Source organism: Pithys albifrons, chromosome 28, assembly GCF_047495875.1.
Source record: "Pithys albifrons albifrons isolate INPA30051 chromosome 28, PitAlb_v1, whole genome shotgun sequence".
Taxonomy (NCBI): Eukaryota; Metazoa; Chordata; class Aves; order Passeriformes; family Thamnophilidae; genus Pithys; species Pithys albifrons.
The window spans coordinates 1060975-1078038 of record NC_092485.1 but is presented as its reverse complement, the minus strand read 5'-3'; the positions used below and the strand labels follow the sequence as shown (position 1 = coordinate 1078038).

At 57.2% G+C, this 17064-nt stretch overlaps 1 protein-coding gene across 2 annotated transcripts; it reads left to right on the top strand.

The window, feature by feature from the left end:
• Positions 1-1481: 1481 nt before the first annotated feature.
• LAD1 (ladinin 1) lies at positions 1482-15384 on the top strand. Of its 2 annotated transcripts, none has more exons than XM_071578849.1 (10): positions 1482-1756; positions 6396-6536; positions 7916-8411; positions 9206-9346; positions 10071-10120; positions 11023-11095; positions 11570-11701; positions 12629-12718; positions 13884-13961; positions 14292-15384. In XM_071578849.1, the coding sequence occupies exons 1-10, from the start codon at positions 1719-1721 to the stop codon at positions 14298-14300; spliced, it is 1248 nt and encodes a 415-aa protein (XP_071434950.1). In that variant the 5' UTR covers positions 1482-1718; the 3' UTR covers positions 14301-15384. The 2 variants fall into 2 exon arrangements, with proteins under 2 accessions (XP_071434950.1, XP_071434949.1); XM_071578848.1 differs by having other exon boundaries at positions 9203-9346.
• Positions 15385-17064: the final 1680 nt, after the last annotated feature.

Sequence of the window (17064 nt, the reverse complement as noted above, 5' to 3'; positions counted from 1 at the left end):
GGGCTGGAGGTGTGCAGGGCAAGCCCAGCCTTACAACCAGTTCCTCAGACTGGTGGAGAGATGGATCTCCCCAGGATCAGAGACCAGGCTGTGCTCAGGGGGTCCCAGATGACACTTCCTGCAGGTTCCATCTCTCTGCAGCAGTGAGAGCACAAGGTCCTGGCCATGCTGTGTGTCTGGGCTGGACTCTGGTAAAAGCCAGGGTGGGACCTGCCTGGACCCCCCTGTCACCCCAATAACTCAATCACCTCATCCCCCAACAGGACAATGCCTCTCCCCCCAGTAAAACAATGCCCCTGTTCCCTCAATAAGACAATGCCCCTGTCCCCCCCAATAACTCCATCACCCTGTGCCCCCAATAGGACAATGCCCCTGTCCCCCCAGTAACTCCATCACCCTGTGCCCCCAATAGGACAATGCCCCTGTCCCCCCAGTAACTCCATCACCCTGTGCCCCCAATAGGACAATGCCCCTGTCCCCCCAGTAACTCCATCACCCTGTCCCCCCAGTAAGACAATGCCTCTGTCCCCCCAGTAAGACAATGCCCCTGTCCCCCCAGTAAGACAAGGCCGGTGTTCCCACAATAAGACAATATCCCTGTCCCTCCAATAACTCCATCACCCTGTGCCCCAAATAGGACAATGCCCCTGTCCCCCCAGTAAGACAATGCCTCTGTCCCCCCAGTAAGACAATGCCCCTGTCCCCCCAGTAACTCCATCACCCTGTCCCCCCAGTAAGACAATGCCTCTGTCCCCCCAGTAAGACAATGCCCCTGTCCCCCCAGTAAGACAATGCCGGTGTTCCCACAATAAGACAGTCCCCCTGTTGCCCTCACACCTGCCCTTTGAAGGAGGGTGTTGCTCTGTGTAAGTTTGAGGGGTCTTGGGCAAGTCCAGAAGGGTTGGTGGGTTGGGTGGGCTGGCTCCAAGCCTGGGCACACAGCTCCTCAATAGCACGGGACTTCAGCACCCAAAACTTGGATCCTCCCATGCATCATCCACTTCCTCTGGGACTTTCTGAGTGTTCTCTACTGCAGGAAAGCTCATGAAGAAGGGGAGGCCCTGACAGCTCGATCCAGGACACCTCGAGAAGGGCTGCAAGGAGCTGGGGACCCTCCCATGGTGTTTGGAAAGCGCTGGACTGCGCCCAGCCGGAGGTGTTCTAATGACTGTTTTGGATCCCTGCTCGCCAACCTCCTCCCACTCAGCCCAAGGGAATTCACCTCCTCCACGGGCGCTGGAGGAGTTGTTGACTGGTGGAGAGCGGCTGGTAGAACAGGTTCTCCGCAGGGAGTTGTCTCCGAAACCCTGGGAGCCCTGGATGGCTGGAGCCCCGAGCTCGGGGCTGTGTGCGGAGCCTGGCACGGCAGGAAGCGAGGAGGGACCTGGATTTTTTTTTTTTCTTTCGTGGCACTTCTGGGCAGGGCGTTTTTCGCTCCACGCCGCTTGTAGACAAATTACAGCTTTGGCTCTGTCAAGGTAGATAAGGAGCCATGTGATGCAGAGCGCTGTAAACGGGTGGCAGCGGGGTAAAGGTGCACAGGGAAATAACCTTGCAGGGAGTTCCTCCCTCCCTCGCTCCTTCCCTCCCTCCTTCCCTCCCTCCACGGGGAGCAGAGTCTCCGGGCGGTGCGGAGCCAACAGCACCCTGGCCTTGATGCCTGCTCGGCTTTTGGGGGCTCTCTGAAACTCACGGGAAGCTCTCTGAGACTCACAGGAATGTCTTTCAGCAGAAGGAATTGGTCTGATCTCTCCAGGTAGGTTTAATGCTTGGCTCTTTGCACAGGGAGGGGGTGAGGGTGGGCGGCTGCATGGGCAGCCTGGCCAAGGGGTGTTGGGGAGGATGGCAAGAGGGGCAGCCACCCACCTGGAGGGTGTTGTTTGCAGAGGTGTTGCCAGTCCCATGGAGAGCTCAGCGCTGTTGGGGTTTTTGGTGAGTGGGCAAGATCGGAGGCGTTTTTTTGTTTCTGCAGCCTGGGGGAGCTGAGCACTGTGTGGGAAAATTACCCTGAAAACGCGTTTTCGCCCCATATGGGATGTATTTTGAGTCTGGTTTGCCTTTCTCTGGGGCACAGTCTGGCTGGGCTGTGCCTCCAGACTTGCTCTGGAGCTGGCTGGGGGGTTTCCACTCCTCTCATGCCCATACAGCCCCTGGGTGTGTGTCCTGGCTCTGCCTCTGCCCATCCGGTGCTGAGCAAGCCCTGATTCAGCAGCAGTCGCTGAGCCATCCCTGAAGCCCTTCCTAAGGAAAGATTCTTGGGCTCCTGCCCATCGAGGGCTGAGTCAGGGGCTCACACGATGTGGGCATCACTCCTGACCCCCTGCAGACCCCCAGCCAGGAGCAGGTGGAGTAACGGAGGCTCAAACACAGCCAGGCTCTCCCACAAAGCAGAGCAGAAATCCTGGTTTGGGTGGATGTGATGGCTCTGAGACTTAATTGCAAACCCAAGTTATTGGTGTAAGGAAGGGGAATTCATAGAATTCCAGACTGGTCTGGGTTGGAAGGGACCTTAAAGCTCATCCTGTTCCACTCCCTGCCATGGGCAAGGACACCTCCTGCTAAGCCAAGTTCCTCCAAGCCCTGCCCAGTCTGGCCTTGGACACTTCCAGGGATGGGACAGCCACAGCTTTCTCTGTGCCAGCTCCTCACCACCCTCATGGTGAAAAACTTCCCTATACCTACTTGAGAGCCCCAGCTCTCCTCTGCCAGGGATGGGATGGATCCAGAGGGCATTCCAGCCCCATCCAGAACCTGCCCAGTGGGGTCTGCACCCTGAGTGTTTCACAACCCAGAAGGCAGTTCCTGCACTCTCATCAGATGAGGCAGCACTGAAACAGCAGAAATGTCAGAAATCTCTGCTCTAATGATTAACAGGAGAGGACAAGGCAGGGACACTTGCCAAACTTTTTTACTCATCTCTTTGAGGTTAAAAAAGGTAAGACAGCGAAAAATAAATCCCTCTTTTGAAAGGAAGAAGGGGAAAATTGGCAAGGCAAATCCATCACCTAATGAGTGGATTGCTTAATTAGAAATAACGAGAAGCTGCTTGTGGAGGTTATGTGCTGCCTCAGAAAAAGCAGGAAAATCCCATTTTGGTTTTGAAGGAGCCTGTGCTTGTAAAAACAAAGCTGTAACTGGCTGGCACGTGGATTGAAACCAATGTTAGTGCTCTGTGCTGTCACTGCTTGAGGGACAGGAGTGCTGAGCAGAGGAACTGGCACGTGTGTGTGCCCTTGTACCTGCCAAGCTTTCTGGGGGGGATTGTGTGTGCAGGGATTGCTGCAGCAGGAAAGCACAGGAAAGCCCTCCCAGCCCCTCTGAGCTGTGCACAAGGACAGTGTCAGCCCAGGGGGGTGAGAGAGACTGCAGGGATGGAGTGGGAGGTGTCCCCTCCCCGGGGATGCTCATCAGCTCCCTCAAGGCACATCCCAGCCTTCTCCATGCCCGTCTCTCCCAATGCCAAGCATGGGGTTGGAGACCACCTGGAGCCCTGGTCTGGTTGCTGTTGGGGTGTGCAGGGGGTTTGAGGGGGTAGGCTGGGGTGGGGGCAGTGGGAGGGAAGGGCAGCACATCCCAGCATGACAGAATCCCAGAATCTGCTGAGCTGGAAGGGACCCACAAGGATCATCCAGTCCAACCCTCAGTCCTGCAAGGACTATCCCCAAGAGTCACACCCTGTGCCCCAGAGGATCATCCAGGCACTCCCTGAGTGCTGTGCCCACTGCCCTGGGGAGCCTGGTCAGTGCCCAGCTCTGGGGGAAGAACCTTTCCCTGAGATCCAACCCAAACCTGCCCTGACACAACTCCAGGCCACCACAAAATTCCAGAATCTGCTGAGCTGGAAGGGATCATCCAGTCCAACCCTCAACCCTGTTCAGGACCATCCCCAAGAGTCCCAACCTGTGCCCCAGAGCATCATCCATCACTCCTGGAGCTCTGGCAGCCTTGGGGCTGTGCCCACTGCCCTGGGGAGCCTGGTCAGTGCCCACCACCCTCTGGGGGAAGAACCTTTCCCTGAGATCCAACCTAACCCTGCCCTGACACAACTCCAGGCTGTTCCCACTGCCCTGTTCCCAGCCAGGACCTGTCCCCCCTTGCTCTCTGTTCCGCTCTGTTGGCCCTGCCCAACTCCCCTGCCTGCCCTGAGCAGGAAGAACAGAAGCCACAAATACTTGTGGGGGGTAATGTGGTTTAATTTATGACCCAGCTTTGATTACACAGTAACTCGTCCCCTCTCCGAGAGTCGCCGCGGCCGCCGCAGCGCTCGCGGTCCCTCCGACTTTCACCTTCTTCAAAAGTCAAACCCGCGGCAAACCCTGGGCCTGGATGAGCCTGGAATGCCAGGGACAGAGCTGGCATGAGGCTCTGGGGTGGCATCTGTGCAGGGAGGGCTCTGCTGTGGTGCTGGGAGCTGCGTGTGTTTGAGGGGCTGTTGGTGAATGAAAACTGTGGGGAAAAGCTCAATCCAGCCAATAAAAATATTTTCCAACACAGCTCATGCTCTGGCACAGCCAGTGGGCAGGTTTGGCACAGAGGGTGGGCAGGTTTGGCATGGGGGTGGGCAGGTTTGGCACAGAGAGTGGGCAGGTTTGGCACAGAGGGTGGGCAGGTTTGGCATGGGGGTGGGCAGGTTTGGCACAGAGGGTGGGCAGGTTTGGGACAGGGGGTGGGCAGGTTTGGCACAGAGAGTGGGCAGGTCTGACACAGAGGGTGGGCAGGTTTGGCACAGAGAGTGGGCAGGTTTGGCACAGCCAGTGGGCAGGTTTGGCACAGAGGGTGGGCAGGTTTGGCACGGGGGGTGGGCAGGTTTGGCACGGGGGGTGGGCAGGTTTGGCACGGGGGGTGGGCAGGTTTGACACAGAGGGTGGGCAGGTTTGGCACAGAGAGTGGGCAGGTTTGGCACAGCCAGTGGGCAGGTTTGGCACAGAGGGTGGGCAGGTTTGGCACGGGGGGTGGGCAGGTTTGGCACGGGGGGTGGGCAGGTTTGGCATGGGGGGTGGGCAGGTTTGACACAGAGGGTGGGCAGGTTTGGCACAGAGAGTGGGCAGGTTTGGCACAGGGGGTGGGCAGGTTTGGCACAGAGGGTGGGCAGGTTTGGCACAGAGGGTGGGCAGGTTTGGCACGGGGGGTGGGCAGGTTTGGCACAGAGGGTGGGCAGGTTTGGCACAGAGAGTGGGCAGGTTTGACACACAGGGTGGGCAGGTTTGGCACAGAGAGTGGGCAGGTTTGGCACAGAGGGTGGGCAGGTTTGGCACAGAGGGTGGGCAGGTTTGGCACGGGGGGTGGGCAGGTTTGGCACAGAGAGTGGGCAGGTTTGGCACAGGGGGTGGGCAGGTTTGACATAGAGGGTGGGCAGGTTTGACACAGAGGGTGGGCAGGTTTGGCACAGAGAGTGGGCAGGTTTGGCACAGGGGGTGGGCAGGTTTGACATAGAGGGTGGGCAGGTTTGGCACGGAGGGTGGGCAGGTTTGGCACGGGGGGTGGGCAGGTTTGGCACAGAGGGTGAGCAGGTTTGGCACAGAGGGTGGGCAGGTTTGGCACGGGGGGTGGGCAGGTTTGACATAGAGGGTGGGCAGGTTTGGCACGGAGGGTGGGCAGGTTTGGCACGGGGGGTGGGCAGGTTTGGCACAGAGGGTGAGCAGGTTTGGCACAGAGGGTGGGCAGGTTTGGCACAGAGGAAGGACAGGAGAGCTGGTGTTTTCCAGGCAACCTTTTATTCCGGGTGGCATTTTCTGGCCCCATCCCCCACATGCCTTTGGCTTGTGCAAAACAAAACGTTCAGAGATGGTTACAACCCTTGCCTTTGTGGTACAATCTGTGACCATAAACAATACCCACTCCATCCACATGCAGGGAGAAGGAGGAGCTCCTGCCAACCCTGTACCCTGGCAGAGCACTCAGCAGTTGCCTTCAGCCTTTGCTGCTTTTGCACCTGAGGCTTTTTGCCCTATAAAAACTAAATTGCCATTGCCACAACTTGCTTTTGGGCTACAATCTTCTACCACTAAGTGGTTACCCTCCCAGTTCACGTGGCTGAGGTCTGTGTGGTGGCTTTTGGGTCCTGGTCTTGCCGAGTTACAGGTTCAATATCTGCCCTCCAGAAGGTTTGCTTAATGTAGGGATTCCTTTTGAATGAGAGCTCTCTCCAGCAGCAGAAATTAGGAGTTGTAAAGTCAAGTGCTTGTGTTGGGAAATGCCTGTGCAGCTGGGTGGAATGAGAACATTTTGTGACACTTGGCTCATGTTGGCCTCCTTCTCCTCCAACCCCACGCAGGGCAACTTCCACCAGCCCTTTGGCCTTGCCCAGTGTGTGTTTCAGTCTTTCTTCCTGTCTGGCTGCCCACTCCCAGTGCAGGACACAACCTCCCCATGTCCTTGTGTTTCACCCCAAACAGCCTGGCCAGGCAGAGGACCCTCGAGGATGAAGAAGAGCAGCAAAGAGAGCGCCGGCGAAGGCACCGGAACCTTCTGTCCTCCACATCGATGGATGAAGAGCCTCCCAGCCCTGGGAAGGACACCAGTCCAGCTTCCAGCAGGTCTGTGGGGTCCTGCTGGCATCTGTCCTGCTCCTGGCTCTGATGCCTCCTATCTTGCTGGCTTGTTTTTCTCAACCTGCTGCTGCAGTTGGTGGGAGTCTCTCCTGGATGGGCATGGGCTGAGATGTGGGGACAGTTGGGGTCCAGCTGGAGTTTGGGCAGAAAGATGAGCTCTACAGGAGGAATAAAGAGTGGGATGTCTCTGGTGGGCTCAGTCATGGCCCTCAACGTGTCCTGTGGCACAGGGAGCCCCTGGGGTGAGGGCTGGTGCCAGGGCTGAGCTCAGGTGGGTGCTGGCCATGCCCTGGTGGGATCTACAGCAGGTGAGAGGCTCCCACCTCTGCAGGGCAGGTGAGCAGGACATGCAGAGCCTGGGTGTCCTCCTCCTCTCAACCTTGCAGTGCTGCTGTGTGACCTTTGCTGAAGTGGGGAGGTGACCCAAGGACCTTCCAGTGGTGCTCCCAAAGCCCCTGGCTGCAGGGAGCTGGGATCTGGAGGTGCTTTGGGACCAGGCTGACCTTACACAGCCTGACCCATGTTCTGAACTGATCCTGGAAATGTCCAATACTTAGATGGATTGTGTTCACAGTGAGACTCGTGCTCCAGAGAGGTTTCTCTGTGTTTCAGGCAGGATGGAGTTGGGCTCCTTGGGTTGGGTAGGGGTTGGACATGACTAATGGGTATAGGGTGGGCAGGGTAAGTCTCCCCTCCCTTTCTGGCACAGGCTGCCCATGTGGTGATTGCAATTCAGGAGGAGGGCAAATATTATCCCACCCCCTTCTATGGTCTGGAGATTGTGTTGAGACCACCTGCATGGCCCTGGCCAGGTGTCCTTCTGCCCCTTCCCATGTGTCCTTCTGCCCCTTCCCAGGTGTCCTTCTGCCTCTTCCCAGGTGTCCTTCTGCCCCTTCCCAGGTGTCCTTCTGCCCCTTCCCACACCTTGTGCTTGTCTGCCTGTTTGGGAAGGAGGGGAAACAACTGTTTAACAGGTTGTGTTGTGACTGTGGTTGGACTTCATTGACTTCCAACCAACACTTCACAATTACAGAATGTGGGATTTTTTCCTGGTCCAGTGAAGAGCCACAGACACACTTCTCATCCAGCAGCAGACCCAGCACACTGCCCTGAGTCTGCCCCTCCTTGGCACAGGACTTGGTGGATGCTGGTGAAAAAAAGAAGTACTTTTAATCCAATTTTGTTGAAGAGCTGAGCTGGGGGCCTGGGGATGGGTGTGGCTGCAAGTGCTGCTCTGATTGGAGAACTCCAGGGTGTTGGTGGGACTTTTATGTCCCCCTTCAGAGTATTTTGCCTCAGTTGCAGCATGAAAGTCACCCCTCTGGTGCTGGGGTGCTGAGATTTGCCTCCCACGTTGTCTCTAGACCTCAATCCCTGGTGAAGCCGGTGGAGGACGGGGAGGAGCAGAAGCTCCCGGAGGTGCAGAAGACGCAGGAAGGGAGACGGCCAAGGTGTCTGCCACTTGTCTCCGACAAGCTGAAGCACGAGAAGGAGCAGAAGGAGCCAGGAGAAAGCCACCCAGAGGCAGGGACACAGTCACGTGTGAGGCGGGAGAGCATCGGGGCTGCAGAGAGGGATCAGGACGCAGCCAAGGACAGGGCGGACCCACCAGGAGAGCAGCACCCGGAGCCCATCGCAGAGAGGAAGGTGGTGGTGAGGGGGCGGCTCCGGGACAAAGAAGAACAAGGTGTGGGGACACCTCGCGGGGAGCAGAGGAAGGAGCAGAGGGAGCTGCAGCAGCGGACACCGCCCGAGCTCGGGGGCTGCCGGCTCCGGGAGGTGAAGATCCTGACCAGGCAGGGCAGCCGCAGCGCAGAGGAGAAAACAGCCCCGGGGGTGACCTCACCGCTGGACCAGCAGGTGAGCAGGGTGGACAAAGAGCCTCGGGGGGCAAGGTCCTGGGTGCTGGAAGGACAGCAGAGAGAGGGAGAGCCCAAAAGTCCCAGGAGGGAATCAGGACCTGAGGGATTTTGTGAAGGTTTTTCTGAGAGCTGCAAACCACGAGGTGGTGGACAGGGTCCCAGGAGGTGGTGGGAAAGGTCCCATGAGAGGGTGGACAGGGTCCTGTGAGATGGTAGACAGGGTCCCACAAGGCGCTGGACAGGGTCCCATGAAGTGGTGGACAGGTCCCATGAGGTCATGGATAAGTCCCAGGAGGTGGTGGACAGGGTCCCAGGAGGTGGTGGACAGAGTCCCAGGAGGTATTGGACAGGGTCCCACAAGCTGCTGGACAGGGTCCCATGAGATGGGGACAGGTCCCACGAGGTCGTGGATAGGTCCCATGAGGTGCTGGACAGGGTCCCATGAGGTGCTGGACAGGGTCCCAATGGTGCTGGACAGGGTCTCAGGAGGTGCTGGACAGGGTCTCAGGAGGTGCTGGAAAGGGTCCCACCATCTCCTTTCCCTCTGTTGCCTGCACTGTTCTGATCACCTTCTCCAGCAAACCTGTAGTGACACCACGGTTTCACTGAAGAGGTGTCTGGGGCTTTGCATATCCAAGTGAGGCAGCCAAAGTCTGGAGGGTGAGGCAGCCAAGGTTTGGAGGATGTCCTGCCTCCAAAGCAGTTCCCAGCCTGGCTGCTCTGCTCTCTGCACCTCAGCCTTCTCTGCAGACTCTGCAGGGGTGTAGCTGATGTTGGCTTTTCCCTCAGCAGCCGTCCAGGAATCCCTCAAAGCAGGTTATACAACTGTCTCCCACACAAGATGAAGCTGCAGAAAAGCCAGAGCCTTCTCCAACTCATGTCACCTACAGCAGCTCCATCAGGCGAACCAGCCCAAGAACCGTCTCATTTCGGGTAAGAGATGAAGAAGGTGGGGCAGGACCCCCACTGAGGCAGTGGAGGATGGAGGCAAGGAAGGGTTGCTTTGGCAACCTGTTCCCAAAGGAGTCTGTTCCCAAAAATGTGTTCAGAATCCACTCTTGGTCTGGGCATTGCAGTTCTGCTCCGATCTTCCCTTCATTTTCCTACTCTGTGTCTGACCAAAGGCCCGTGATGAGGAACATGCCCACGTTCCTGGCTTTGTGCTGGCCAGGAATCTCATGGGAAGTGGTGAAAAAACAGGGAGCTCATTGTCCTCCGAACTTCCAGAGTCACAGGAATCCACATTTCAGCCTTTCTGGTCTTATCTGAAAGCACAGGATAAAAACAAAATCCATCCTCCTTCTTGTGCCTTGTTACAACCCTGAAAGTATCTTTAATTTCAGCCACCCAAGGAAGATCTCTGGGACAAAGAGATTGGAAAGGCTGAGAAAACCAAGGGCTGTTGAGACTCTCCCTGCTGTGGGTCAGGACTGACTGGCTGCACTTCATTGACTTTCATGGGGCTTTATTGGGAATAAAACTCTTATCACTACTCAGAGTCTTTGGTCTGGGGAGCTTTGAGATCTGAGATAAGCTCTGGTGTGGGTGCAAATGGAGCTTGCTTGGAACCTGGGGGAGATGGGGGAGATAGTTGCTCCTGTGCTTATCTTTGATAACCAAAACTGGTTCTGGTGTCTCCTCTCCTTGTGTCTTGCAGATCATCTCAAAAAAGCAGAAAGAAGAAAACCAAAGTCCTCTGACAAGGAGGTCAGCACCTCTCTTTGTGTTACTTTGGTCTTGCTGGGCAGGAATTGTCATCCTCTGTTTTCCAAGGGAGGAGGAGGAGGAGGAGGAGGTGATGGGACCTGGGAGTCAGTGAGTGCCCTGGCAAGGTCTGCTGGTCCTTGGTCCCCAGGGCTGACCAGGCAGAGGACAGGACAATGTCCAATGTGCAGCTTGCATCTGTACAAGATCATGGAATCACAGGCTGGTTTAAGGGACCTTAAAGATCTAGTTCCAACATCTTCCAAGAGCCCAGGTTTCTCCAAGATCCCCCAGCAAGCCCCTGCTGTCTCCTGGGTCATGTAGTTTCATGTCATTGCTCATGTCTGCACAGGAGTGGTTGTGTCAAGTGGTGCAGCACCACAACAGGGTCCCATCCATGGGGACATCAAAACACACCATGCAGGTCCCTGAGAAACATGAGCTGGGTTTGGGGGACAGATCATGGGATCTTCCACATATCCATGGGAAGGTTTGGCCAAGTGGCTTAAAAACTCGAGGAACAAAGGGCTGAGGTGTGAACTCAGGGAGGTGATAGGATGTCCTCTCCACCTCTGAGTGCAGGGCAGGGGCTGGGGGGCTTATGGACACCTGTGCTGTAGGCAAACCCATACTGGTATTGGGAGGATGCAGTTCAGAGCTGGCAGTGGTGAAGGCAGGGCAAGCTGAGCAGCTCAGACATGTACAGTGTGGCCCAAGGAAGATGGTGAGACTCAGAGGACTTGATCACCAGCAGGGAATGAGCTGCCTGGGTTCACTTGGCACATGGATGCAGGAGTGCCTGGGTGACACGGGGTCTCCTCCTGCCAAGTGCAGTGTCCCAGGAGCATGGGCTGAGTCCAGGAGGTTCTGAGGGGACTGTTCAACTCTTCCCTCTTCTTCACCAGTGCAAGTCTGAGGATCCCAGGCAGCAGCAGCACCATTGGGGAGAAGCTGGAAAAGTACAACTCAGCTGTGCAGGTACCAAAACCACTTGGCATGATCAGGGTGGGGTGGGAGGGATGTGTGGGGAGAGGGAGAAGAGTGGCCTGGAGCTGAGTGGGAAGAGGAGGGACTGAGCTGCACTGAACACCAGAGCTGATGGGGCTGAACAAGGTGGCCCCAGGCAGAAAAAGGACTTGGCCTCAGGGTTCTAAGAGCAGAGAATCACAGAACCACAGAATGGTTTGAATTGGAAAGGACCTTAAAGATCATCTCATTCCAACCACCTGCCGTGGTAGAGACACCTCCAACTAGACCAGGTTGCTTCTTGCCTTGGGGAAGGTCGTGGTGATGCTGCACAGTCCTGCTGGGGGAGCAGTGGGGCAGGGCTGTGAGCTGGGGATGGGCAGGGAGGGAGCAGACCCCGAGGGGCTCAGGGTGCGAGCCAGAAGCAGCAGCACTTTGCTTTCCACCCCTTTGGGGGGCAGCACTGACGCTCCTGTCTCCTCCCAGCGCTCAGAGGGGGTGAAATCCTCCGTGCCGGTGCAGAAGAGCCGCCTGCTCTCCTCGGAGGGCGTCGCCAGCAAGCGAAGCTTCTTCGAGGCGAGTGCGCCCAGCAAGGCTGAGCCTCTGGCGCTCAGGAAGGTAAGGGAGGAGCTGGCCCGAGCAAGGACCTCCTTTTGGGCAGATCTTCCTCTCCGGGTGCCAACACACAGCCTGGCAGGCTGCTGCTGGGATGCGGGTCTGGGAGGTAAGGGAGGAGCTGGCCCGAGCAGGGACCTCCCAGCAGCGTCCTGTGCTATGGGGGTCACCCTTTGTAGGGTTAAGGGGGGTGGGTTAATGACGGTCAGAAGAGCTCAGGCACAGCAGCATCAGGAGGCTCCATCAGAAGGCTTAACTAAGAGTTTAATTACAGCCACACTTTTTACATACTCTTGTATCCAATGTCATGATACTATTGGTTCATCAGTTCACCTAAAACACATGGAAAGATCCTACTGCTTACAAGGTATCCCACATTCTACAGCTGGTTCTCTGCTCCTTAAGGGTGCATTCATTAATTACCTCAGACCTTAGGAGATCCACACACACTGGCACCCCAACACTGTGCCAGGGCAGGCAGTGGCTTTTTGGGCAAATCTTCCTCTTTGGGTGCCAACACAGAGCCTGGCAGGATGCAGGTTGGGAAGGTAAAGGCAGGAGATGCCCTGAGCAATGATCTCCCACCCAGCAGCATCCTGTGCCAGGGCAGGCAGTGGCTTTTTGGGCAAATCTTCCTCTTTGGGTGCCACCACACAGCCTGGCAGGCTGCTGCCAGGATGCAGGGCAGTGGCAGCACTTGGTGAGCGGTGCCAGGCGGGGCTGGGCTCGGGCACCAAAACTCCTCCCTCAGTGTGTGGGTTCGTGCCAATCTACTGGTATCTGAGGAGCTGGGGTGGTGCCAGCGTGTGGGCTGGTCTCTGCCTGCTGCAGCTTTGCTCAGGCTCCCCGTGCCCTGGGCACTGTCCTGGGTTACCTTCGGGCAGTGGCAGAGCTGGTGCTGCAGCCCTGGTGCCCCTCTCTGTGTCACAGGACAACCTGAAGATCCCAGGATCGGTGACATCCCGCATTAATCTGTGGATCAGCCGAGCTCAGGAGCCTGCCAGGGAGGAAAATGGCAAGGTACCAGCTTGTGCCAACACCTTGGGCAAGAGCCCTGAGACCAGGCACCCTGACAGGACATGGTCCTGCATCTGGGGTGGTGGGGACTGAGGGATGGATGAACCCTTGGCTGGACCTATTAAAGTGTTTAAGAGGAGTTTAGCCAGGTTTGGAGGTCTGGGTGCTGCAAGGCCACAACAGTGAGATATTGGGGCTCTACTTTCTGCTGTGCCCTGATCCCAAGCCCAAAATGCCTGAGACAGCTGATCCCAGCCCTTGATGGGGTGAGGAAGAAGCAGACACCAGCTGGGTGTGTGTCTCAGGACATGCAGGGGTACCTGACCCTGTCAAGTCTGTGAGAGATCACCCCAGCATGATCCCATCTCCACCAGGGCCTGGAGGATTAGCTCTGACCCAGAGGCCACCCATCCTCAGTTCCTTGGCACTGCTCTCTGAGGGGCTTGGACACCTGTGTGTGCCCTGAGAGGTCCGGATGCATGTGTGGTCTGGGGTCATCTGCACCCCCATGTGTATCCCAGCCCCCCAAAATGGGGTGTCTTGTGGCTGTGGGGGCTCAATGCCCAGCTAAGGCACCTCAGAGATCATCATTTTGCCCCTGTGGTTGCTCCATGGACATGGATGCAACAGGGATGGGCAGAAGAGCCTTTGGCCTCAGGGTGGTTTTGCTGTTCTTGGAAAGGCTCAGGGAATCCTGGGCAGGTATCACTGCTTGCAGCAATGAGCTGTTTGGCCACTGCTTGAGCAGAGTTTCCTGCAGCCCCTGGGCACAGGACCAGGAGGGGCAGCTCCAGCCCAGCCCCACAGCCAGGGAAGGCAAGCCTGGGCACCCCAGTGCTGAGCTGCAGAGATCAGCTCTGCCCAGACCTGTCTGCACTGGGTGGCTGTGCTGGCTCAGTGTCTGCCAGGAGAGGGTTTGTTCCTGGGGTCACTCCTGGGCAAAGCTCACAGCTCCTTGATCAGTCTTCCTCTAATAACACCTGCTCCTTCTCTGTGGGATGGAGCTGCCCTTGGTTTTGAGGGTCTGTCAGGTGCAGCATCTCAAAGCTGGCTGGTTTTACCTGGACAGTGTGTGCTTTGAGGTTTGGTTAAAGTCAGATCAAGGCAAACACGATCCTGGTGCATGGAGAACACCCTCCTGTGCCACTCATGACTCTCCTGTTTGCAGGAAATCAGGAAAATCCACAGCCTGTCAAAGCGTGATGTCTGGATAAAGCAGCTTGGAGACACCCCTGGAGACACCAAGGTAGACATGGAACTGCTCTGGGGCATCCTCTGAGCCAGGGGCAGAGCCAGGCCCTGCCTGCTGCTGCATCATTCATGGGGCAGGAGAAAACCAGGCTGTGGGGAAGAGGGAACATGGGGGTCATCAGGACCCCAGGACTTGGGGGAGGCAGCAGGAGGAGACAATTGGAGCCATCTGTAAGGGCCAGGAGTGTGGTCTGGGAGAAGAAGGGGAATGGCATGTGGTGGGATTTAGGGGGATGCCCATCCACCCCATCCCCTCTTGGGCCCTGGTTAAAGCAGCTGCCTTTGGGGGGTTTGCAGCCTCACTGGTTCTCTCTTTCTTTTCCAGTTGCAATAAAACCAGCATGATCTGGGAACAACAACTGGCTCACTCTGAAGAACAAAGCCCAGCCCTACCCAACCATCCAACAGCCCCACTGCCAGGAGTCCCCCGTGCCACGGGGACCACCGGGGTCCTCTGCTGGTGGGATGGGAAGGAAGAAGGCTGGAGGAGCCTCCCTTGCTCCTGGACCTCACTCACTGCCTGTCTGGGGTTGTCCAGGCCTGGAGGCTCCTTGCAATGCTGAAGTCAGACTCTGGTCTTGTTTTCCCACGACATTTTGGTGTTCTGCTCCTGATCTCTGCCTGTGCCCCATAACTGCCCTGGCACAGGGGAGCAGCCCACACACCTCCCCTGCAGCTGGAAGGTGCCAGTGGGGCAAGAAGCTGCCTGGCCAAGGGAGTTTCAGCTGCACAGCCATGGACATGTCCACCCCTGCTCTCTGACCCACAGGGGGTAGAGGTGGGGCAGGCAGATGTCGCCCCCCCTCCCAGACTGTCACTGCCAGAGGGCCCCAACCAAAGACAAATGGTGTTTGTAAAGTCTTACAGGTGCTGGTGGAGCTCAGAAATGCCTCATGGGGAAAGGGAAGACCTGATGGCCCTGGGTGCTTCTCCCCAGCAACCAGCTGTACCAGAGACCTGTCCTTGTCTGTGACTCCCCTGCCCCTACAAGCAGTGACCCCTCTCATTCAGTGACACAGGGAGGGTGGGCTGGCATTGTGGGGGTTGCCTGGAGCTGAGCACCCTGTGCTGGGCCCCCTTTGCCTCATGCCCTTCTGCTGAGCCCCTTGCCCAGGGTTGTGCAAGCCCCTGAGCCTGCTCTGAGAGCCCACCCCCAGAGATGCAGGATGCTCTCTCAAGGCTGGCTTTAGGGTGCCATGGGCAAGGGGCTCAAGTCCTTGTGCTGGGGCCATTCTATGGGCTTGGGCTGTGCCTTGAGCAGCCACTGAGGTGATAAATTCGGTGTGGGGCTCTGCTGCTGCCGCCCCTGGGTCTGATCTTGCTTGTTGGGCTTGGGAAAGGACTTGGTTTTTACTCTGTGCCTTTTTTCTTTTAGTTTTTTTTTTTTTTTTCTAATAAAAGTTGCTCTTTTTAAGACACTCCTGGTACCTGCTCCTGGGCTGGGATTGAGAAATGTTCACTCCCCTTTTCCCAACGAGGAGTAAACCTGAGAGTGCTCTGGGAAGAGGCAAACTGGGCTCAGCAGGAGCATTTCTCTCCTGGTACTTGTCCTGAGCCTGAGATCAGTGAAAAAGGGTTAATTCACAGCCTGGTTTAGCAAGAAGGAAAAAAACCCTGCAGAAATGATCATACTCTCAGCACATCCCAGCTATGGTCAGGAGCACTTTGCAAAAATGTCCTGAGAGGGTAAAAGCAGCCTGAGCCTCTTCCCTTCTCATTCCAGCATCTCCAGCTCGGTGCCAGGGGTTGAGTGAGGGTTGCCAGGGGTACCAGGGAGGGTCTGCTGCTCCACTCGTGGCCGCGCTGCCTTATCAGCGTCCCCAGCGCTGGGTGACAGCTGGGCTGGCTTGTGTCAGCCCCTCGGGCACTCACGTATCTCGCTCCGGACGGTTTAAAATAGCAAATCTCTTGAGGCCACACAATAGCTTGGGCTTATATGGGCTCCAGGGGGGGAAGGGGGAGCGGCGGAGGGGGCAGCGGCCGCGGCTGCCGAAATAGCAGCTCGCAAGTGTTGCATTCCTCGCTGGGCGCCGGGCACATTCCTGCCGGCGCTGCCCGCCCCGGGGTGGGCGCTGGAGCCCCCTTAAAGCCTCCTGCCCCTCAAGAGCATTTCCCAGACACCCATCGGCTTCCCCTCGGCTCGCTGGGAGCTGCCCGGTGCCCGCGGCACAGGTAAGGCTGGGGCAGCCTTGCCCCCGGGGGCGGATGCTCAGTGCAAGGGCAGAGTTTGCAGCCCCGCGAGTGATGCGGCTCGGGGGTCCCGGTGCCCACCAGCCCCTTGCTCTGAGATGTGTTTCTGCCATGAAGGCATTAGGGGAAAACACCAGGACCCAATGCCTTTTGGACCACCCCAGTATGTGTCAAGGTGGCTGTGATGGATTCCAGGGGGAATCTTGTAGATCCCTGTTCCCTGAGTCTCTGGAGGGAACAGGAGGGATGTGATGCCCGTGGCAGAGTTGGGCCAGCCTGGCCCTGGCTCACTGGCAGCCTGTGGGGTGGGATAGGGGTGGGATAGGAGTGGGATAGGAGTGGGATAGGAGTGGGATAGGGGTGGGATAGGAGTGGGATAGGGGTGGGATAGGAGGGTGATAGGAGTGGGATAGGGGTGGGATAGGAGTGGGATAGGGGTGGGATAGGGGTGGGATAGGGGTGGGATAGGAGGGGATAGGGGTGGGATAGGGGTGGGATAGGAGTGGGATAGCAGTGGGATAGGGGTGGGATAGGGGTGGGATAGGAGGGGGATAGGGGTGGGATAGGGGTGGGATAGGGGTGGGATGCTCCTGGGCACGGGCTGCCCTGCCAAGCAGAACTGGAGCAGTGACATGACCCACACTGGAACAAACAGTGGGAAATGGGAGCTCCATGTGTGGGAAGCCTGGAGAAAAGGAGAGAATCTGGACCACAGAGGATCAACTCAGCCCCAGAGGTGTGACCAGCCAGCCCTGAGCTAAAGGGGAGGGGGATTTTAAGGAGTGGGAGGAATATCTGGGTTGCTTAATACACACCAAATGATGGGAGCATTTTGCAGTCAATAATATGTGCAATGTTTCCTCTTTAACTCTGTAATGCATCTCCTGGGTTCTTACAATTCTATCCAA

Coding starts and splice junctions, on each gene's coding strand:
- LAD1 (XM_071578848.1), top strand. CDS start 1,719: ATGTCTTTCAGCAGAAGGAATTGGTCTGATCTCTCCAG. Junction 6,537..7,915: donor ACCAGTCCAGCTTCCAGCAG/GTCTGTGGGGTC, acceptor CGTTGTCTCTAG/ACCTCAATCCCTGGTGAAGC. Junction 8,412..9,202: donor CCTCACCGCTGGACCAGCAG/GTGAGCAGGGTG, acceptor CTTTTCCCTCAG/CAGCCGTCCAGGAATCCCTC.